This window comes from Myodes glareolus, chromosome 20, assembly GCF_982192425.1.
Source record: "Myodes glareolus chromosome 20, mMyoGla1.1, whole genome shotgun sequence".
In the NCBI taxonomy this organism is placed as follows: domain Eukaryota; kingdom Metazoa; phylum Chordata; class Mammalia; order Rodentia; family Cricetidae; genus Myodes; species Myodes glareolus.
The window spans coordinates 50,785,163-50,804,904 of record NC_142045.1 but is presented as its reverse complement, the minus strand read 5'-3'; the positions used below and the strand labels follow the sequence as shown (position 1 = coordinate 50,804,904).

Here is a 19,742-nt window from a genome sequence, read left to right as displayed (position 1 = left end):
TGCCATCTAACCAAACAGCACCAGGAATGCTCACCCCACTGACAGTCACTTCCCTTTCTTCTTCTTACCTGATAGTGTGCCTGGGCTTGCTGAGCAGAGTTCAAGGTGACATTGCAGAGTTTGCAGAAGAGAGGCTTACAGAGCTCCTCCAGGGCAGAGTCTGGCTCCCCTCCCTTAGCTAACTCCTCTTCCCCTGCCAGAGGCAAGGATGCCTCCTGCCCAAAAGGCCTCTGTGGTGGAAGCTGCGAGGTCCTAGTGGACCTGGCAGCCACTGACATAGGAGGAGAGGTCGAGGGCCGCTTAGGTGGAGGAAGTCCAGCCTGCTGCAAGAGAATCATCAGGTAGGAAAGCCACGGGCATAATCCAGTGGGTGATGAGGGGCGGTGTCTTCAAACCTAAAGAACCAGGGAAGAAGATGAGAATGAGATCTCAGGGACAGTCACAGAAATAACACCAAAGGCTTTCTCTTCTCTAAACCCACCTTCGGAGCATCTCTCCTTAACCTTAGCCTCGCAGACTTTCCCTGCCTGCTTGTCCTTACCGACTCAGAACAGCTTCTGAGATTTGCTTTTTATTTTGCTTGGCTCAGTTCCAACCCCCATCCCTCTGGCCATGGGCATTAGCAGCCTTGCATCCATGTCCAATTAAGTTGAAAAGTCACGTGACTGGAACTGAACATCAAAGGTCATCCTCCAAACCCTTCTCTCTGGAATGCTGGACCACTCTTGATGGTGATGTGCACAACCAAAACAAACAGGCAAGCAAAGGAAGAAACAAGGGAAAGCCACCCCCCACCCCCCACCCACCCACCCGGTTAGAAGCTCTTCCACCCAGAGGAGGCCAAAGCATAGAAAAGATCATCACCCAAGAATCTCTCTCCTTTTCTTTTCATTTACGTACTTTGTCATATTTGTTTTGACTGCGTGTGAGTATGTATGTGCAACATGGCACAAGCTCTTACACACATGTGTACCTAGGAGGTGTAGCAAGCACTTTACCCACTGAGATATGTCACCAGCCACCGTGTGTGGCTGTGTGGCGTCACACAGTCCAGGATGGCTTCCAGTTTGCTGAGAATGACTTGACTCCACCTCCCAAGTGCCAGAATTGCAGTCCTGCACAGCCACACCCAGCCACCTATCAGATCTTTAAGGCATTGCTACAACTAGTTGGAAGGTGGGCGACATCTGGAAAGAGGACAGCATTAAAGTTCTGCGAGGCAGAATGGACAGGGGCAGCCTGTAGACCCCACATGGCACAGTGCGCTGTTTGGAAGACAGTTTTGTTTTGCTTTTGTTTGTAAGTCAATTAAGTTGTCAATATTTAAAAATCAAAAGCTTCACAGAATCCAGCAATAGAAGGATAATCTGGCAACACTACACCCACGTCCTCCACTGCACACAACCACCTGTCTGGTGCCAAAAACAATATACCCAGGCCAACCTTCTCAGGGCCCCTTCAGCCCTCCGAGGGGCGCTGCCTAAAGGCATTCGGGTGGAGACTCTACTCCACACAGCTTTCGACTATACTCCTGAGGCCCCCGTAAATTTAAAATACCTTCTCTCCATCAGGAGACAAATCACACACTCAAAGCATCCAGACTGAATAGTGTCCAACCAAGTAATGGACCACACTATCCTAAGCCCTGTGGTGACTTATAGGCCATTTGTATCATTCCCTTTGCTTTCTATATAAGGATACACTCAGAGATGGTTATAATTTCAATTGTCAACTTGACAGGATCTGGAATTACCTAGAAAAGGAGGCTCAATGAGGGGTAATCCAGATTAGGTTGGCCATGGGCATGCCTATTAGGGATTTTCTTAATTAGGTTGAGGTGGGAAGACCCGTCCTAAAAGTAGGTAGTACCACAGCATGGTCCTGGATGGCATTAAAAGGAAGCATAACTACACTCACATTGCTCTCCTGACCGTGGACCCATGAGACTGCCTACCATGACAGTATGAGCAGCTGCCTCAGGCTCCTGCTGCCTAGACTACCCCCACTATGGTAACTGAGCCTTAAACTGACAGACAAAATAGATAAACCTTTTCTCCCTGAAGTGGCTTTTGGCAGGATATTTTATCATAGCAACAACAACAACAACAACAATCCTCAGAAAAGACCCACTATGGTCGGGCAGTGGTGATGCACACCTTTTATCCCAGCCCTCAAGAGGCAGAAGTAGGCAAATCTCTGCGAGTTCAAGGCCAGCCTGGTCTACAAAGTGAGTTCCAGGACAGCCAAAGATTCGCAGAGAAACCTTGTCTCAGAAAACTAAAAAGACCCACTATGCCCTATTCCCTCTTTAACTCTACCCCTGATTCCTCCTGCTACCCATTCAGGCAGCATCTTTTAGTTCTAACCACTTAAAAAACAAAACACGGTCAACATCTTCAAGTAGTCCCGATTCTAATTATCTGAATTAGAATCCTCATTCAAAGTCTACACTTTCCTCCACCCCCAGGATTGTTAAAACTTTTCTTGGTCAATAGGATGTGGTGTCTTCGGCTGCTGAGGCTGCCATCAGTGATGAAGATGTGTGGGCTAGGGCAGTAACAGGTTTACAAAAATGACTCAAGGGCTCTTTAAAAAGTAAAAGTCTACTTAGCACATTTGGTGAACACACAGTGAGGAGGAGCCTCGAGATGAAGAGATGATTAGTCGTAGAATCAACAGTACTTATCGTTTAATTGTAATAGCTAGAAAAGGAAATATTCAACTGCCCATATCCCTGGAAACACAAAGAAAAGTGGTACAGATTTGGAACATTTAAAAAATAAGTTTCTCTCAAACAATATTTCTCCCAACTAAATAAAAGACATCTGAAACGCAAAGATAATTATGGATATCGGGGAGGTGGGCAACCAAACTAAAGAAGCAAAACCAACTTTTAAAATAGTTTAACTACTCATGTAGTGAATGACTGACCATGTCATTCACTAACTTGTCACACAGATTCGGTTAGGCCATCGATGCTGTCGGGACATGGAGAAAGGACGGAGTAGGGTACCAAAACATCCCATAAAGAAAATCAGCATCAGACACAGAAAACTGAAGCAACCAGGCATGCCTGGGCTTGTCTCTTGCACGCTTACTCCCACCTGAGGAAACCCAGCAGGCATTGCCCCCACTGTGACACACTGCTTTTCAGCAGAAGCAAGGGCCTCCTCAGGACAGAGGCACAAAAGGCCTAATTCCAGAGCAAAACACCGGTGGGGGTGGGGTGGGGGTGTTTACAGTGCAGGCTTACCCATTACTACATTTTATCTTCATAATGTTCACAGTAAGGGTAAAGACCTCAGAAACACTGCTGTTATATTTACAACCAACATAAAGCTAATCCCCTCTCAAAAAAAAAAAATCTATAGGCATCAATCACAACAGGTATTGCATTTGAGTAATAAATAAAACCAAAACGTCAGTGAACGCACAAACTGTGAAATACAGAGACCCAAAACACTCGGATCAAATTGCAAATCATTCAAACTGCTGCATTAATTTAAGAGACTAATTTAGAAGCCGATATAAAAATACTTTTCAGATCTTAAAATCCATCCGATTGGACGTGTATGCAATGGCATACATGAAGGATGCACAGGGCTTGATGTCCTAATTTGGAAAGGAGCTGAGAAGACACTAAAGAAAAATCACAGCTCCATCATGTACCGGTTTAAGGGAAATGAACGACCACAGCACACGTTTCCATGGCTGGGCTGGGGCCTACTCCTCCCGGGCTGTATTGCAAACAGCCCTCCCCGTGGCAGAAATGGACCCAGGGAAAAGAAGAAAATTCAGGAGCAGGTTCCTGGCTTCCGCGTAAAGTAGGGGAGGCTGTCCCTGGGTATTCTGGAGAAGAGAAGAGAGAACCTTACTCAGAGGTCACCAGAACGCGGCAAGCAGAAAAAAAAGAGTTCCAGAGGCTGTTTTACATCCCAGAAGAAGGCTGAGACGGGAAGGAGGCCCTGGCGACCCAGGCTTGGCTCTCAGGACTCAAAGCTGCGCCCCTGCAGCATCGCCCCCGCCTAAGCCATTCCTGGGCTGGGCGCGCACACACGCACTCCGGTCCCGCGCGGATGCCGGCGGGGAGCACCCAGTCGCCGAGGCGGCTGCGCGAACGGCTGCGGGATCGGGCTCGGGGGACCCCGCCGGTCGCCGCGGGCGGCCGAGGCTGACACGCGCACACGGACGCAGCCGCGCGGACCCGAGCTCCTCCGCACTCACCGGAACCGGCAGGCCGCCGCCTCCCCGCCACCCCCGCGCTCCGGTGCGCAGCTCCAAGACCACTTGGTGCGCTCGCCGCCGCCGCCCGGCCGCTCCGCTGCTGGAGGTTGACTGTCAAAAGTCGGTCGGATTGGAGCCACAGGGAAACAGCTGCAGGAAGTGACTGCGGAACCGGGAGGCGGCGGCGGAGGCGGAGGCAGGGCTCCCGGCGGTGCCACTGCGCATGTGCATGGGCCCCGGCGACTCCCGCAGACCCGGGGCGCGGGGCAGGTGCGGGACGGCGACACGAGAGGGTACATACACTACCCGGGCACGGATGGCTTCTCGGGGCTGTCCCACCTACCCTGACAGCGATGCAGGCAGAAGCCTGGCACAGCCTAGTAGGAGGGCGGAGGTTCTCGTCTGGTACCTCGAAACTACACTCCCTGCGCCCCCGCCCCGAGATGTAGGGAAGCAGCACTTGCTCAGGCCTCACAGAGCTGCAGAGTCCGCACTGAGAAAGCTCCAGCTCACCTACCTGCACAAGGCGGTGAGGGACGAGGGACACTTCCTCCTGACCCTCGCAGCCTCACCTACAGGACCAGACGGACCACAGAACATCTTCAAGAGAGACGCTAAAAAGGATCGCAGCCATGGTTCTGCTGGCATCGTACTTTCTGATTCTTCATGTGATTACTTGTGTGGTGCCGGGTTTTTCTCCTTGGACAACATGACACAAATTTTCCATTTACCATCGGCAGAGTATGGTTTCTCGGCATCAACTACTTTCATATTGTGTGCGGTTATTGTGTAATCATAAACTAAAATGCCAAGGAGGTCTGGTAAGATATGCCCTGTCTTTGAATATTCGAGGACTGTTCAGCAGGCACACGAAGCTAGCTAGTATGCACCAGCCATTGGGGAAAGGAATCCACCATCCAGGTGTGGTTAGTGCATGAGCAGTATATGTGAAAATATCGCGTAGCTTGTCTTTAAAATAACAGAGTAGAAATACATTTCCTATAAGACCTCAGCCAGTCTGAGAACTTGGCCATTCACACTTGTTACCAGGGATCGTGCCTGGGTCCTGGCTGACTTTTCTCATCCTCACTTCCACTCCCAGGCCTGTAGTAGGTACATATCATGTCTTATGACAAAATGGCTAACAAAGGCAACTGAAGAAAGGAAAGGTTAGTTTGGGCCCATTGTTTAGGGACACAGTTCATCACATCAGGGAAGGTATGAGAGCAAGTGAGGACAGCTGGTCGCACCAGCCCATAGTCAGGCAGCCTGGAGGAGCCAGGGAATGCCACCACCTACATTCAGTTAGCCTAATCTAGGAACACTCCCACCCACAAGCCCAGAAATGGTTTTAAATCCTGTCAGATTGACAGTCGGTGTCCTATGCACCCCAGGCCCATGATCTCACATTACCTCTGTGATTTAACTCAGCCTGTCCTGAGTGTTAAATGCCTGCCCACACCGTCCTGTCCACCCCTGCTGTCCTCTGCCACCTCTCACAAGCTTCCATGGTGCTCTCAAGGCACTGCCCGAGAACCCACTGTGTTGATTCCCCACATTTTTAATTTCTTATATTCGCCATCTGCCTTAAAGAAACAGGTCTTGGAGTTTTCTGCTGTAAGGACGGAGGCTGCTTATTGGTTCCCAGCTGCTCAGCCCCAAAGTGATCACACAGAAACTATATTATTTAAAATACTGCTTGGCCCATTAGCTCTAGCTTCTTATTTGCTAACTCTTACATCTTAATTTAATCCATTTCTATTAATCCTACCAGAAAAGTTTCAGCATGTCTGTCTCCAGCAGCAGCTCCGTGGCTTCTCCTCTCTGCCTCCTTTCTCCCAGCAGTTAGTTTAGTTTTCCCCGCCTAGCTCTGTTCCCCTATAGCTCTGTTATAGGCCCAAAGAAGTTCCTTTATTAACCAATGGTAATCACAGCATACAGAGGAAAACCACATCAGTTTTCAGTTTATATTTTATGGTTTTATGCATATATAGATGTCAGGATAAAAATTTAGAAACCGAATGTAGAGACCTCACTCTCTGGCTCATATGTACACAGACATTCAGTATTCCATATTTGCTACTCATGACCGTACACTCAGTTCAGACAGCGAAAGCATTTCCTTCCCTGGCTCAGGAAAAAGTAGGCAATCTGAAGATACTTGTTTCATGGACCGGTAAGTCTCATGGCAGAGACAATGCCTGCAAAAGTCGGAACTTTTGCCGAGAATTACTGGATCTTATGAGTTGCAGCACCTAAGTAAATAAGTGAAAGAAAAAGAAATAAGTCACAAACTATTCATCACTTTTACTGCAGGACAAAAACCAATGTCAATGACTTGAGGCTGCAGCCACAAGTGTGATCGTGTGCTGAAGGTGAGCTGACTGAAGGGACACCTATCTAGGACCTGGACAATTCTTGAAACAAATGTTAGTGGAAACAAGTGGAGCTGCTTAAAGCTACATGTCACATTGTAACACTGATGTATTATGGCCCATCCACACAGATTCCAATGGCTGAAGCCACTCCTGTCACTAACCTCAAGTCAGTCCAGCCATCACTGCCTTCACAGGCATTTGGCGTGGTGATAGACGGCAATGGAAATGGACCACTCTAGATGAGAAAGAATACAATCTGGGGCCAGCAAGATGTCTCAGCGGGTAAAGTGCTTTGCTACCAAGCCTGGTGATCTGAGTGCCATCCCTGGTATCCACATAGAAGCCAGGAATAGTGGCATGCATCTGTAATCCCAGCTCTGCAATGGTGAGGTGAGAAGCAGACACAGAAGGTCTCAGGCCATCTGGACTGGAGTTTGCAGAACAGCAGTAGAAATGAGGGAGCCCCTGCCTCAGGGTGGAAGGTGAGAAATGATTCCCCAAAACTACCCTCTGACCTCCATGGCAGCCCTGCATTCACACATGCATAGGATATTAGTAATGATAATAATTGTTTAAAACAATATAATCTGACACAAATATTGGCAGCCAATCTTGTCACTCAGAGGTGTTCTTATAAGCACAGGAAAGATCTCGTTTCTACTCCCTTCCCCCAAACAAGAAGTTCCTGAGCTTGTCTGGAAAGAAACTGTGGACTCAGAAGTAGTGTAACTCCTAGGCAGATCTGGGGATCTGCACCTGGGTTTCTGAGCTCACACATCAGGGAGATGTGGTCCTGAGGTTTCTACCTCAATAAGCCCACAGAGAAAGCAGCATGGCTCAAGCTTAGTGTTTGGTCATAAAGAACCAAATGTCCCCAAACTTGTTATTTCTTTAATACCTGCAGCCTTAAAACCCACTCACAGTAGCTAGAAGGGAACGGAGAGAGCTAACGGTACAGATTGGTCACCCCAAAGCTGTAGGCAACATGTGAACTTTTGAGGCCAAAGTCAATAGGGTGCAAGATTTTACCTAACAGCTGTCTGTTTTCCATCCTGCCTGGCCCCCTCAAATGATTCACAAACTATCCTCAGGGGAGCAAAAGGAGATAGGGCATTTTCAAGTGGTTGTCTGACCCACAACGGTCTTGAGGGCAGAAGAGAAGCACGTGGGGAATTGGCTACCGTAAGGTTTTCTCCATGGGTAAAAGGATCTCTCGGCATTAAGAACCATTTCAATTTTTTTTTTGAGGTGTGCTTGTACTATTATCCAGCTGGCCTGAGCCTGCTGAGTATTGAGGATATAGGCATGCACCACTGTGTCCAATTCAGATATCAACGAGGAGGAGAAGAGGAGGAAAAAAATCACTTCACATACTTGAATTTTGTTAGCTGACACAGCACAACCAGCCTATTCCAGGGCCGCAGTTAACTGAGTAACAAATGCACGAATGAGGAACTGCTGTCCCTCTAGTCTTTAACAGGATTACAATGTCTGACAAGTGTACTTGACAAAAAAATCTTTATTAATATAACTATTAAATGGGAAACACTTAATTTATTAGGGGAAAACTCCCATCTTAAAACAAAGATAGCCAGGCAGTGATGACACACACCTTTAATTCCAGCACTTGGAAGGCAGAAGCAGGTGGATCTCTGTGAGTTCGAGGTCAGCCTGGTCTACAAAGCGAGTTCCAGGATAGGTTCTAAAACTATAGAGAAACCCTGTCTCAAAAAGTAAACAAACAAAACAAACAAACAAACACATACACAAGCAAAAACCAAAGATAAAGGATCTGGAGAGACGACTCAGCAGCTTAGAGCAACTGCTGCTTTTACAGAGGACCAGGGTCCAGTTCCCATAACCCACACGTTGGTGCCCAACCATCTGTAATTCTGGTTCTAGAGGACCAGTGCCCTGTTCTGGCTCTTCAAGAACCAAATATGTGTGTGATACACCTGTCCAGGTAAGGAATGTGTACACATAAGATAATTTTTAAAAAGTGATAAAGTGGGTGAGTTGTCACAGGCGATCAAGGTCATCATCACGCACATGGCCAGTTCAAGGCCAACCTGGGCCACGTGAGAATCTCTCTCAAAACATAACAAAGAGAGAATTATTTTCATTATTCTAAATTATTCACAGCAAAACTTTACAGTGTTGGCTTGTTTACCAATAATATAATTAATTCTAGAATACTTTGGTGACTTGACTTGAGGTTTTGGGGTGTCTACACCAGGAATCTTCATGTGGACCCATAATCAAGAGAGAAGAGACATTTTCTCATCTCCAAGGATTGGTGCATATGTCAGGTCAGTTTCCCCTCTTGTGTGGAAATTTGCATGGAGTTTGAGACACCATAAACCTTCACTTTTGTACTCAGGGCACAATGCACAATGCCTTTCCGTGTTACTTTTTTTCATTGTCTGCATCAGAGAAAGACTCCCAAGTTACTTTTGCTGCTTTCAGGCACACTTTTTTTATAACAACAGCAACATGATATACCAAAAATTCAAGTCAAACAATCCCTCCAGTGTCTGCATAGCATAAAAAAAAAAGAAGAATGTGGGGCAATAGTGGAAGGAGGTCAACAGCTGAGGTAGAACTTCCTTTCAGCCCTCTAATTAAAAGATGGATCCTGTGGGTAGTGGAGCCAAAGCTTGTAGCCAACTACCACACTGGTCTATCCTCTCAGGTTCAAAATATAAACTGAGGATGGAGACAAACCAACCAGATCTAAAGACCTGTGTGGCATGGTCAGGCTGAGACCAAAATCGCTGACAGGACTCTCAGAGCAGACTTGTGTGGAGGGGACACAGTGTGCCCTGTCCAAAAACTAACTAGCACAGATTTGCTCTCCAAACCGTGGAGAAAATACAAGAGCTGGGATCCAAATGTGTAGGTTAGAAGAAGAAGAAAGAGATTCAGAGCAGAAGGAGAGGAATCAGGAGACATTCTGACAGTGGTCATCACCACTGAGAACAATACAGAAAAATGGAAGAAGGGAAAGTAAAAAGGCTCCCACCAACATACCCTGCAGTGTCAATCATGAAGAAATGGAGCCAGGTATGGTGGCACACACCTTTAATCCCAACATTTGGGAGGCAGAGTCAGGTAGCTCTCTATGTGTTTAAGGCTGGCCTGATCAACAAAATGAGTTCCAAAACAGCCAAGGCTGTTTTGTAGAGAGCATTCTGTATCATGTAGAGAGATTTTGTATCAGATAGATAGATAGATAGATAGATAGATAGATAGATAGATAGATAGATAGATAGATAGATCCAAAGAAATGTCAGGAGTCAGGGCTAAGGAGATGGCTCAGGGAGTAAAGTGCCTGCTGCACAAGCCTAAAGTAGTGAGTTCAAACTCCAGCACCTACAGAAAAATCAATCCTAATGGAGCATGTTTGTCATCCCTGCACTAGAGAGGCAGAGACAGGCGGATCTGTGGAGCTAGCCTTTCAACCTAGCTGAATCAATGAACCTCAGTCCCAGTGAAAGACCCTGTCTCAAAACACAAGGTGAACAGTGTCTGAGAATAACATTAAGGGTTGGCTTCCGGTCTCCACGTCCATTTGCATGCACATACAAGAAATGCAGAGGGCGTGGAAATACTAATTATGGTGCCTACAGAGATGGCTGCTCTTCCAGAGAACCTGGGTTCGCTTCCAAACACTCACAGGGCAGCTCAGAGCTATCTGTAACTCCATTTCCAGGGGATCTAACACCTTCTTCTGGCCTCTGGGGGGCTCCACACACACACAAGGTACATAGACATATGTGTAGGCAAAACACCCAAACACACAAAATAGTAATTCTTTAAAATTTTAGAAGCTATGCTAATGCTACATACGGGCTTTTACTCAGCAAGATCCAGATTGTGGGACATTGACCTAGTTTCCTCACTAATTTACACAGAAAAGGAGGGACAAAGACTGAGAGAAATGAGAGTTTTTTAATCTTGAAAATAATGTTTAAAGACTGACAAAACTAAATTAATTACAAAGTTTAAACTCACATACCTATTTGATATGTCATAATGAAAACCAAAGATGCATTATCAAAGAAATCAGAACAGTGGTTACTTTCAGACGTACAGAAAAGGGATGCTTGGGACGAGGAATAAAGGGGACTTCTGGGGTCACTAGCAGAGTTTTCTTTCTTGACACAGGTTGTAATCAAGAAATCCAACTTGCATTAATGAAGCTACCCACCAGTTTTACCTTAGAACATAGTATCTATCCCAAGCTGGTGCTGAAACTCTGTTGCTGCTGTGACTGCTGGAGGCAGAACTTTAAAAGGCTGACTAGTCTGTTAAGAGAGACAACTTAAGCACTTCTCACAGGACTGGATCAGGTACCAGTGGAGCAGAATGGCATGAAACAAGCCGCACCCTGCTGTGTTTTCCTTCTGTCCTGTTCACTCTCCCTTCCACTCCACCACATCCAGATGCAGCACACAGCTCCCACAAAGTACACATAGCACACGGCTCCCACCAGGTACACATGGCACATGGCTCGCCCCAGGTACACGTGGCAATGGGCTCCCACCAGACAGAGCCCCCTGATCTTGGACTGCCAGCCTCCAGATCCATGAACTAAATAAGCTTCTTTCCTTTTTAAATTGTTGGGCACTCTTCTATAGGAACCTAAAACAAAATAAGACACCATGTCATATATTACACATTAAAATCCTTATAAAAACAGGAAAGCAGCCAGTTTATGTTCAATGCAGAAAATGCAAATGTATATAAAGCAGTCTATTTAATTAGGCAAAGAGCACAGGTTTGTTGTTTGATGTTTTGTTCTTTTGGCTTTTGGGGGGCTCACTCCTCAGCTCCCAAATAAATCACACACAGAAGTTTATTTTTAGTTATGAATGCCAGGCCTTAATGTGTTCCTTGCCCACTTTCTTAAATTAACTCATCTACCTTTTGCCTCTGTGTTTTTACCTTTTCTTACTGCTGTGTGTCTTTTGCTCTTTCCCCGTGGCTGGCTGGGTGGCCGACTGTGTGCCTGGGTAACTGTGTGACTGGCCCCTGATGTCCTTCTCTCCTTGTTCTCTTTTGTTGCCTCTTTTCCTTGCTTCTCCTTCTATTTATTCTCCCTGCCTGCCAGCCCTGACTGTTCTTGCTTCTGCTCCGTTATTGGCTGTGCAGCTCTTTATTAGACCATCACGTGTTTTCTTTTGTTTTTTTGTTTTTTTGTTTTGGTTTATTTATTTATTTATTTTTGGTTTTTTGAGACAGGGTTTTCTCTGTGTCTTTGGAGCCTGTCCTGAAACTAGCTCGTGTAGACCAGGCTGCCCTCGAACTCACAAAGATCCGCCTGCCTCTGCCTCCTGAGTGCTGGGATTAAAGGTGTGTGCCACCACCACCCAGCTACCATCAGGTGTTTTAGACAAAGAATTACAGCTTCACAGAGTTAAACATATGCAGCATAAACAAAAGTCACACACCTGAAAATAATATTCCCCAACAAAGGTTTAATTTTTTTTTAGACACACACACACACGGGGGGGGGGGGGTGGAATCTGACAATAGTTAATCTTTCCAAATATGCCAAAGACCTGAAAGCCCCATGCTTTAGCTTCACCCTGAAGATTTACTTTACTAAACAACTTGTGGACCATGCCATCTGGAGGTGGAGGTGGAAGAATCCGGAGTTCAGGTCATCATCACATACACAGTGAGTTGCAAGCCACACTGGGCTACATGAGAGTCTCAAAAACAGAAACAAGAAAATTCTAAATGTGGTCCAAAGTGATAACTGAGGCTAACATGGGTGTAATTCCAATCTTAACTATTAATATTAATGTGCAGGCCATACATTACATGTCACAGAGCAAATATGTCTGTATGGATATATATATATATATATACATATATATATATATACATGTATGTTACAGAATGACTATGAAGGGTTAAGAGGCTGTGACTGAATTCAAGGAGACCCAGGAGGCCTACCCCGAAGGCAGACTGCTGATAAGGAATGGAGCAAATCTCTGCAAAAATCAGATAATCGATCTGCTGGAGTTCTGCTATAGAATTTAGGCTACAGGGCCCAGTCAGGTTGCAGAAGTGAGATGTGAAGCCCCAGAGTCTATAGAGACAAAGGGCAGGATGAATAAGGTCCACACAGAAAGCTACTGTGTCACTCAGACTGGAGTGAGTCCAGGCAGGACTCGGCCTGACCTCAGTACCAAGCTGAGAAGCTCTTGCTTATCCTGTCCTTAACTCCAGTGACCTTGGTCAGGACCTTGACCTGGCTCCTTCCAGTGTGTGACTCTTCCCATGTCATTTTCAATCAACCTTGAGATGAGTTAGTCTGTAATCTGACCTCAGTTACTGCCTGACAGCCAGGAGAGGAACAAAAGACAGATGCTGAGGGGTCTTCTGTTGTCCACATGGAAGTGACCTCTGCAGGGTTCTTCCATGCAGAGACAGGTTACGAGAGCCTGCGGCAACCTGGATCCAAATTCCTTTCAGCTATCCACAGATTTCCTCATCCACACGTCAGGACCCCACTTTCCTACCGTTCCTGCCTGAGATGAGCATGTAATTGTCTTTGAAATTTGGTGACTCTTAAGTCCTGCGTGTGGCTTTCAATTATGTCTGGTCCCCAACTGTGGCAACAAAGGCTTTCGTGGTTATCAAAAAGACCCTGTGGTCATCGTAGTCTCTTTTTACGCTTCTCCCTGAAGCACTCACTTAGTAGACTCCTGTGCGGCTTTCAAAGCGCTGAACCGCCAGTCAGTTCACATCCCTGTGTGTACTGTCTTCCTCTACCACCCCCAGCACTTTCAAAAGCCGGAATTACTATACCAACCAAAACGTTCTTCCTCCAGAATGCTTGCCTAAATCACCACTCTCTTGAGTTGCTTTGTTTTGTTTTTTCCTGTTGAGGTGACAAAACACCATGACAAAATTTACTTAAAGGAGAAAGGGGGACTGGATATGGTGACACATGCCTTTAATCCCAGCACTCAGGAGGCAGAAGCAGGCAGATCTCTGTGAGGTCAAGGCCGGCCTGGTCTATAAAGTGAGTTCCAGGACAGCCAGGGCTACACAGAGAAACCCTGTTTCGAAAAATGAAAACAAAACAAAACAAAACAAAACAAAAAACAAAAACAAACAAAAAAAAAGAGGAGAAAGAGTTCATTTTGGTTCACACTCCATGAGGTTTGGGAGTCAAAGCCACAGCAAAGTTTTAAGAAGCTTGTCACACGATTCCCATGAGACCTAAAAGCCTACCTCTACAGTGACACACTTCCTCCAAGAAGGTTATACCCACTCCAGCAAAACCACAATTCCTAATCACTGCCTATGAGATTGTGGGGGCCAATTACATTCAAACTGCCATACTATCTTTTAACAAAAGTGTTTGCACATCAATTTCAATTATTTCAATCTAGATAATGTCCACAGGTTAGCCCAGAGGTTCATCTCCCACTAATTCTAGATTCTTTTGAGTAGAAAATATACACTGATCCTCACATCACTTTAATAAATTTCAGCATTTATCAACTTGATTTAAAAACTCTGTGTATCATTCTTTACCTTGGGTTGGGCTTGCAGCGGGAGCCATTTAATTGGTGTGTGTGTGTGTGTGTGTGTGTGTGTGTGTGTGTGTGTGTGTTTTGCTGGGGATTAAACCCAGAGGCCCTGCACATGTTGCACCATGGAAACATTCTGTTTAAATTACATTTGTGTGTGTGTGTGTGTGTGTGTGTGTGTGTGTGTGTAGACATGCATTCATGTGTGGAGAAAACATTCAGGAGTTGGTTCTCTCCCAGGTCCTAGAGTTCAAACTCAGGTTGTCGGACTTGGTGGCAAGTCTTTACCTACTGAGCTACCCTGCGGGTCCACCATCAGTCTTTGCTGCTGGTGTCTGCTTCAGGTCCTGCATAAGCAGTCAAAGTGACATCAGGATTACTTAGGAGCTGTATGTCAAAATGGAGGATGAAGTAGTCCTGGAAAGAAGAGCCACCAGATATCAGGAGAACTCCCACTGCCTTAGCAAACTCCACTGAGAGCTCCAGAGTAAGAACACCATTTTACTACACATGATGGCTCCAATATAGAAACAGTTGTTTAAATCATTTGCCACTAGGAGAAAGGGTAAATGAACAAGGTGCTATTGCAACAAAGTGTCAATTTTGCAAACTCTACACACATTGTTGCTCCCCAAATTGGTTTTAATTGTATCAATTTTATCTTTTTGACTAACAGTACTTCAGAATCTTAGATTCTCCTAAACATGTGGACCTAAGTGACCAAAAAAAAAAAATTTGAATCTGAAATGTCCTCAAAGCTTGTGTTTTGAATGTTCTATCCCTAGTTAGCAATGATATCTTCTGGGTTCGACAAACTTCAGAATGTGAAGCAGAGCTGGCAGAAGTGGGTCACTGTGGGTTGGATCTTTGAAGGACCCTGCTTCCTTCCTTTCTCTCTGTCTCCTGGTCTGCAGTGATGTTGATGGTCTGACATATAGTGAAATGAGCTGCTTTCTCTATGACCCCCACACCATAAGTAACAGAACACTGAAGATGAGCTCCAAAGAGACCTCTCCTCCCTTAAGTCAACTACAGGACACACAAGCATGTGTCACAGTCACCCAGAAGTATGCAGTGTGTTTAGGTCTGCTTGTTTTTACCACACGCAGTAAGTTAATAGAGTAAAGTCAAGGAAAAGTCTTTGACAGATAAGCTACAAGGATGAGATGCAAGGGTGAAATTCAGACTGCCACTATATGCTGTGAAAACAGTTTCGCCAAGATGGAGGAGACTGGTGGCTCCCTAATTTAGGTCAGTATGTATAGTTTTACTTATTCTATTTTGTGTGGTATTCTTAGTGTGTGGGTACAGCACAATTGTGCCACCGTGCCCATACGGAGGTCAGAGAACAGCTTTTGAGAGTCAGTTCTCTCCATCTACAGTGAGTTTGGGGATTGAACCCAGGTCATCAGGATAATTTATCAAAAAGTGTTTTTAGTGAAACGAGTACTATTTTACTTTTGTTTTGTTTTTGTTTGGTTTGGTTTGGTTTTTTCTGAACAGGGTTTCTCTGTGTAGCCCTGGCTGTACTGGAACTTGCTCTATAGACCAGTCTGGTCTCAAACTTAACGAAGATCTGTCTGCCTCTGCTTACCAAGTGCTGGGATTAAAGGTGTATGGCACCACCACCCAGCTATTTGACCATTTTTTTAAAAATCATGTGTAAGTTCCAATATTCTTTTCTTTATTTTTGGTTTTGGTTTTGAGATGGGTCTCATATATCCCAGGATAGACTTGAAGTCTTTGAGAAGTAGAGGATGACCTTGAACCTCTGATCCTCTTGCCTCTGCCTCCTGAGTGATTTCCAGGGATGTGCCACCACAGCCAGTATACACAGTGCTAGGGATTGGACCCAAGATCCATGCAGGGCAGGTGAGCTATCTAACACCTGAGCTGTAGCCCAAGGCTGGGATCAGTTTTCTTCATTTAAACCTCCAATTTCATTTTTTATTGACTATTACTAATTTCAGGGGAAATGCAACTGTTAAACAATCTAAGTACAATGACAATAAATATCACGTGAGGTGTTCTTAGGATTTGATTCAGTCATGTGTAATAAACTCAGGAGATAAGCACTACACACCACAACGTTTAACACATGCTTGATTTGAGTTTTGGTTTGGTTTGGTTTTTGTTACTACTATTCTGTTCACTGTAGATGAATGGAATAAAGTAGTCCCTCACTAATTCAGAATTGAGTATAATAAATAAAGGGTTCTTTATTTAGGGGTAGACTCACATGTCAATAGTCTTCTGCATGAGTTGAGAACAGGAACCAAATCCGGCAGCCTCTATGTCTGAATGACAACTGCAGACTGAGTCTTTTCTCTTCCTAGAATTCTCCTGTTCTTGCTGCCCCGCCTCTACTTCCTGCTTGGTCGCCCCACCTATACATTCTGCCTGACTACTGGCCTAACAGCAATTTATTAAAACAATGCAATATAAGTAACAGGGTACAAGAGTTGGCCTTCACCATATCTTCTACATAATTCAGACAATTGAGACCTTCTATTTTTGTCATTCTCAGAGGAGAGATTATTTCTAGGAATGCCTTGTCTACAATCCCTTTTCAGATGTCCTATTCTACCACAATTAAAACATTTGGCATTTTGATGTCTCCTCATACCTCTGGAAATTGCTTCTCCTACCCAAGCCTCCGTATTACAGTCAAATGTCTCAATGTTCAATGTATGCAGGATCCATTCATCCATTGGTGCTGACCTAAACTTTAAAGGTCCAAGTATCTTTTTGCATTCTAAATTGGCATTTTCAAAAGCCAGAGATTCAGTAAGTATTCAACTAGCTTCTGGATCTGTTACTCCTATTTGTACAGCCTTAGTTAATCTTTGTAAAACATCTCTACAGGGTTATCTTTGGCCTTGTTTAACACTAGTATATGATTCAATTTTTTTCCTTGTTCTTGAATCCTGTCCCAAGCATTTCAGGCTGCTGTGTGGCATAGGGACAAGATGTGTTCATTGTAAAGAGCTTGAGCCTGTGTGTCAGCACAGTGCCCTCACCAGGAATTTGACCTTGGGAAGGCTCAAATCCTTTTGCTCTTCCCTGTTGTTCTAAAACTTAGCCTCTTCTCTCTAATAGCATTTTCACAGTAATGGCCAATCTTCCAGGACCACAGAAACTAACTGAAGCCAGTCATGTGAGGTAGCCTTATTGCTTAAAGCCCATATTTTCACCATCTCCCCATCAAATGCTGAATGCAAGCGATAAAATACTACTGTTTGCTTAATTTCCTTTAGATTGTTTATACCTATGATTTCCATTTGCATTCTCTGAATCCTTTTGGGTATTTAGTATTGGATGGTTTGTCAGAGGTGATCATGGGGATAAGTAGCTAAAATCCTTGGTAGGTCATCTCTGACTCTGGCACATACTGGAGATGCTATACCCTGTCCTTGTACTTCTTCTCCCTGCTCATAACCTATGATTGCCTCAATCGTTTCAAATCTTTTTACCACTGTCTTTTTATAAAGCCTGAATCTCTTGATCTGTGAATATTTCTTTTTTTCTAATGCTCGTTACATTTTATTTATTTTTTTGTTGACCTGTGAATATTTCTAAGGATTTCATTGACTCACATAACCTCTGGTCCTCATTCTGCACATATGATACCAAGATATGAAATTTTTCTGTTAATGATAACTTCTCATCCTGGGGTGTTATTTGGATGGTGTTCAAAGTGCCTTCCTGGAGAAATACTCTATCTGCTAACATATCATAACTTTTTTTAACAGATTTTGTCAAATTCTACAGTTTGAATTTTTTTAGATAATTTCTCAGTACCTTTGAAACGGATTAAATTTTGTCTGTCAGGTTAATGTTATCCTATTCAAATGATATTAAATTTTTGGCTAACTTTTTATTTTTGATGGTATAAATCCTGTCAGCTAGTTGTTCATTATTAGTCCATAAAGACTGTATCATTTCTAAAAGTGCCTCGTTCTTGACTCTGTTATCAAACCATTTTTTAAGGATATAATATGAAAAAACAAAGCTAAGTCCCAATATCAAATAAATGGATGCATCAGAAAAACTATATAAACCTTACAGAATACCATCCATGGTACAAGCAAAAAGATTATTAAATTCCTGGATGGTGATATTGTTTCCCATTATATAGCTTTCAAATTTATTGATTTATTTATTAATCAAATAAACTTACCTCCATTATGAGATTGCTGTGAATTGTTGCAGGTGTAACAATCTTTATTGACCAGTATGTTTTGTGGTTGCAGACACGTGACAGAGAGATGCAACCAGCATTAGCATTAACAGTCCTGCTTAGCTCTGCATTGGCACCTGCTTAAATACTGACACATATGCCTGACAAATTTAGAGCAATTAAATCAATTCCATACACACAGAGAGATTTTTGGTGGTCAGAATATCAAGGAACCCAGAGATCACAAGCCATTAACACAAACCTGAAGTTGGGAACACAAACCAGAAGCTCTGCAAGTTGCCACGTGGCAGGGAAAGTGGTGGTAGGCGGAGCATTGCAAGCCAGGAAATTGACAAGCTACCATGCGGGCCCACCAAAGGGGTATCTCCACTGTGACAGGGTTCTGACAAAAAAAAAAAAAAAACTTAGCAGGGGAAATCAAGTCAGGCAGATGGGGGTGGGAAATCTTTGGGCGTGGACCTTTTGAGCTGGTCATGGTAGGCATGGAGTCAGGATCCACATGGGTACCAGATATAGATGAATATGATAAAGTAGGCCCACACTAGCTCAGAACTGAGTATAATAAAGGGTTCTTCATTTGGGATAGATACACAGATCAATAGTCTTCTATACAAGTGGGGAGCAGGAACTATATCTAGCAGCTAAGAGAGAGAGAGAGACAGAGAGGGAGAGAGAGAGAGAGAGAGAGAGAGAGAGAGAGAGACTGTACAAGCTTTATGACTGCATTTATAGTACAAGAGACAACACCCCAGTGGGCTGGTATCTTAAAGGTTAAGGGCTGAAGGAGTTTCAACAGCAGTTCACTACAAGTTTACATACCTTGATGAAGATATTTGAAAATAAGCATGACTTCACAAATATTCCTGTAATCAAAAGTATTAAACAAGTATAAAAACTATATCAATAGTGCTTGCCTTCAACATGTTTTAGATAGATGATAGATAGGTAGGTATAGGGAGATAGATGGATAGATAGATAGATAGATAGATAGATAGATAGATAGATAGATAGAGTGGGTGTGTATTATTTTCAGAGGTAGAATCTCTAAATCTCATTTGATCTGGGCTATCCTCAATTTTTCTTTGTAGCCCAGACTGGCCTTGAAGTTTTAATCTTCTGATTGTCCCTCCTAAGTGCTAGGATTACTGGTGTGTGCTTCCTTAGCATGTTTCAACTTTAAATTTGAGTGAATGCTTTCAGTGTAGGAAATACATTCTTCAGCAGTACAATTAAAAAAGGTTCACTGTCAGCTTGGCTATGAATCTGTGTAGGCAGAAGCTGCTTGTTCATTCCTGACTGCCCAGCCCATGAAATAATCACTCAGAAACTATATTATTTAAATTGCTACTTGATCAATCACTTAAGCATATTGCTAGCTAGCTCTTA

General features: G+C 44.1%; 1 protein-coding gene across 2 annotated transcripts in view; it reads right to left on the bottom strand.

The window, feature by feature from the left end:
- Zmat3 (zinc finger matrin-type 3) overlaps positions 1-4,389 on the bottom strand; it is a 33,162-nt gene extending 28,773 nt beyond the window's left edge. The window contains exons 1-2 of one of the 2 annotated variants that reach the window (XM_085682324.2): positions 4,225-4,389; positions 69-395 (exon numbers count right to left, since the gene is read on the bottom strand). In XM_085682324.2, the coding sequence (XP_085538450.1) occupies positions 69-338 (270 nt within the window). In that variant the 5' untranslated portion in view covers positions 339-395; positions 4,225-4,389. Of the gene's footprint in view, positions 1-68; positions 396-3,875; positions 4,013-4,224 lie in introns of those variants that run through there. The other variant, XM_048429876.3, reaches the window with a different exon arrangement.
- Between the last annotated feature and the right edge of the window lie 15,353 nt (positions 4,390-19,742).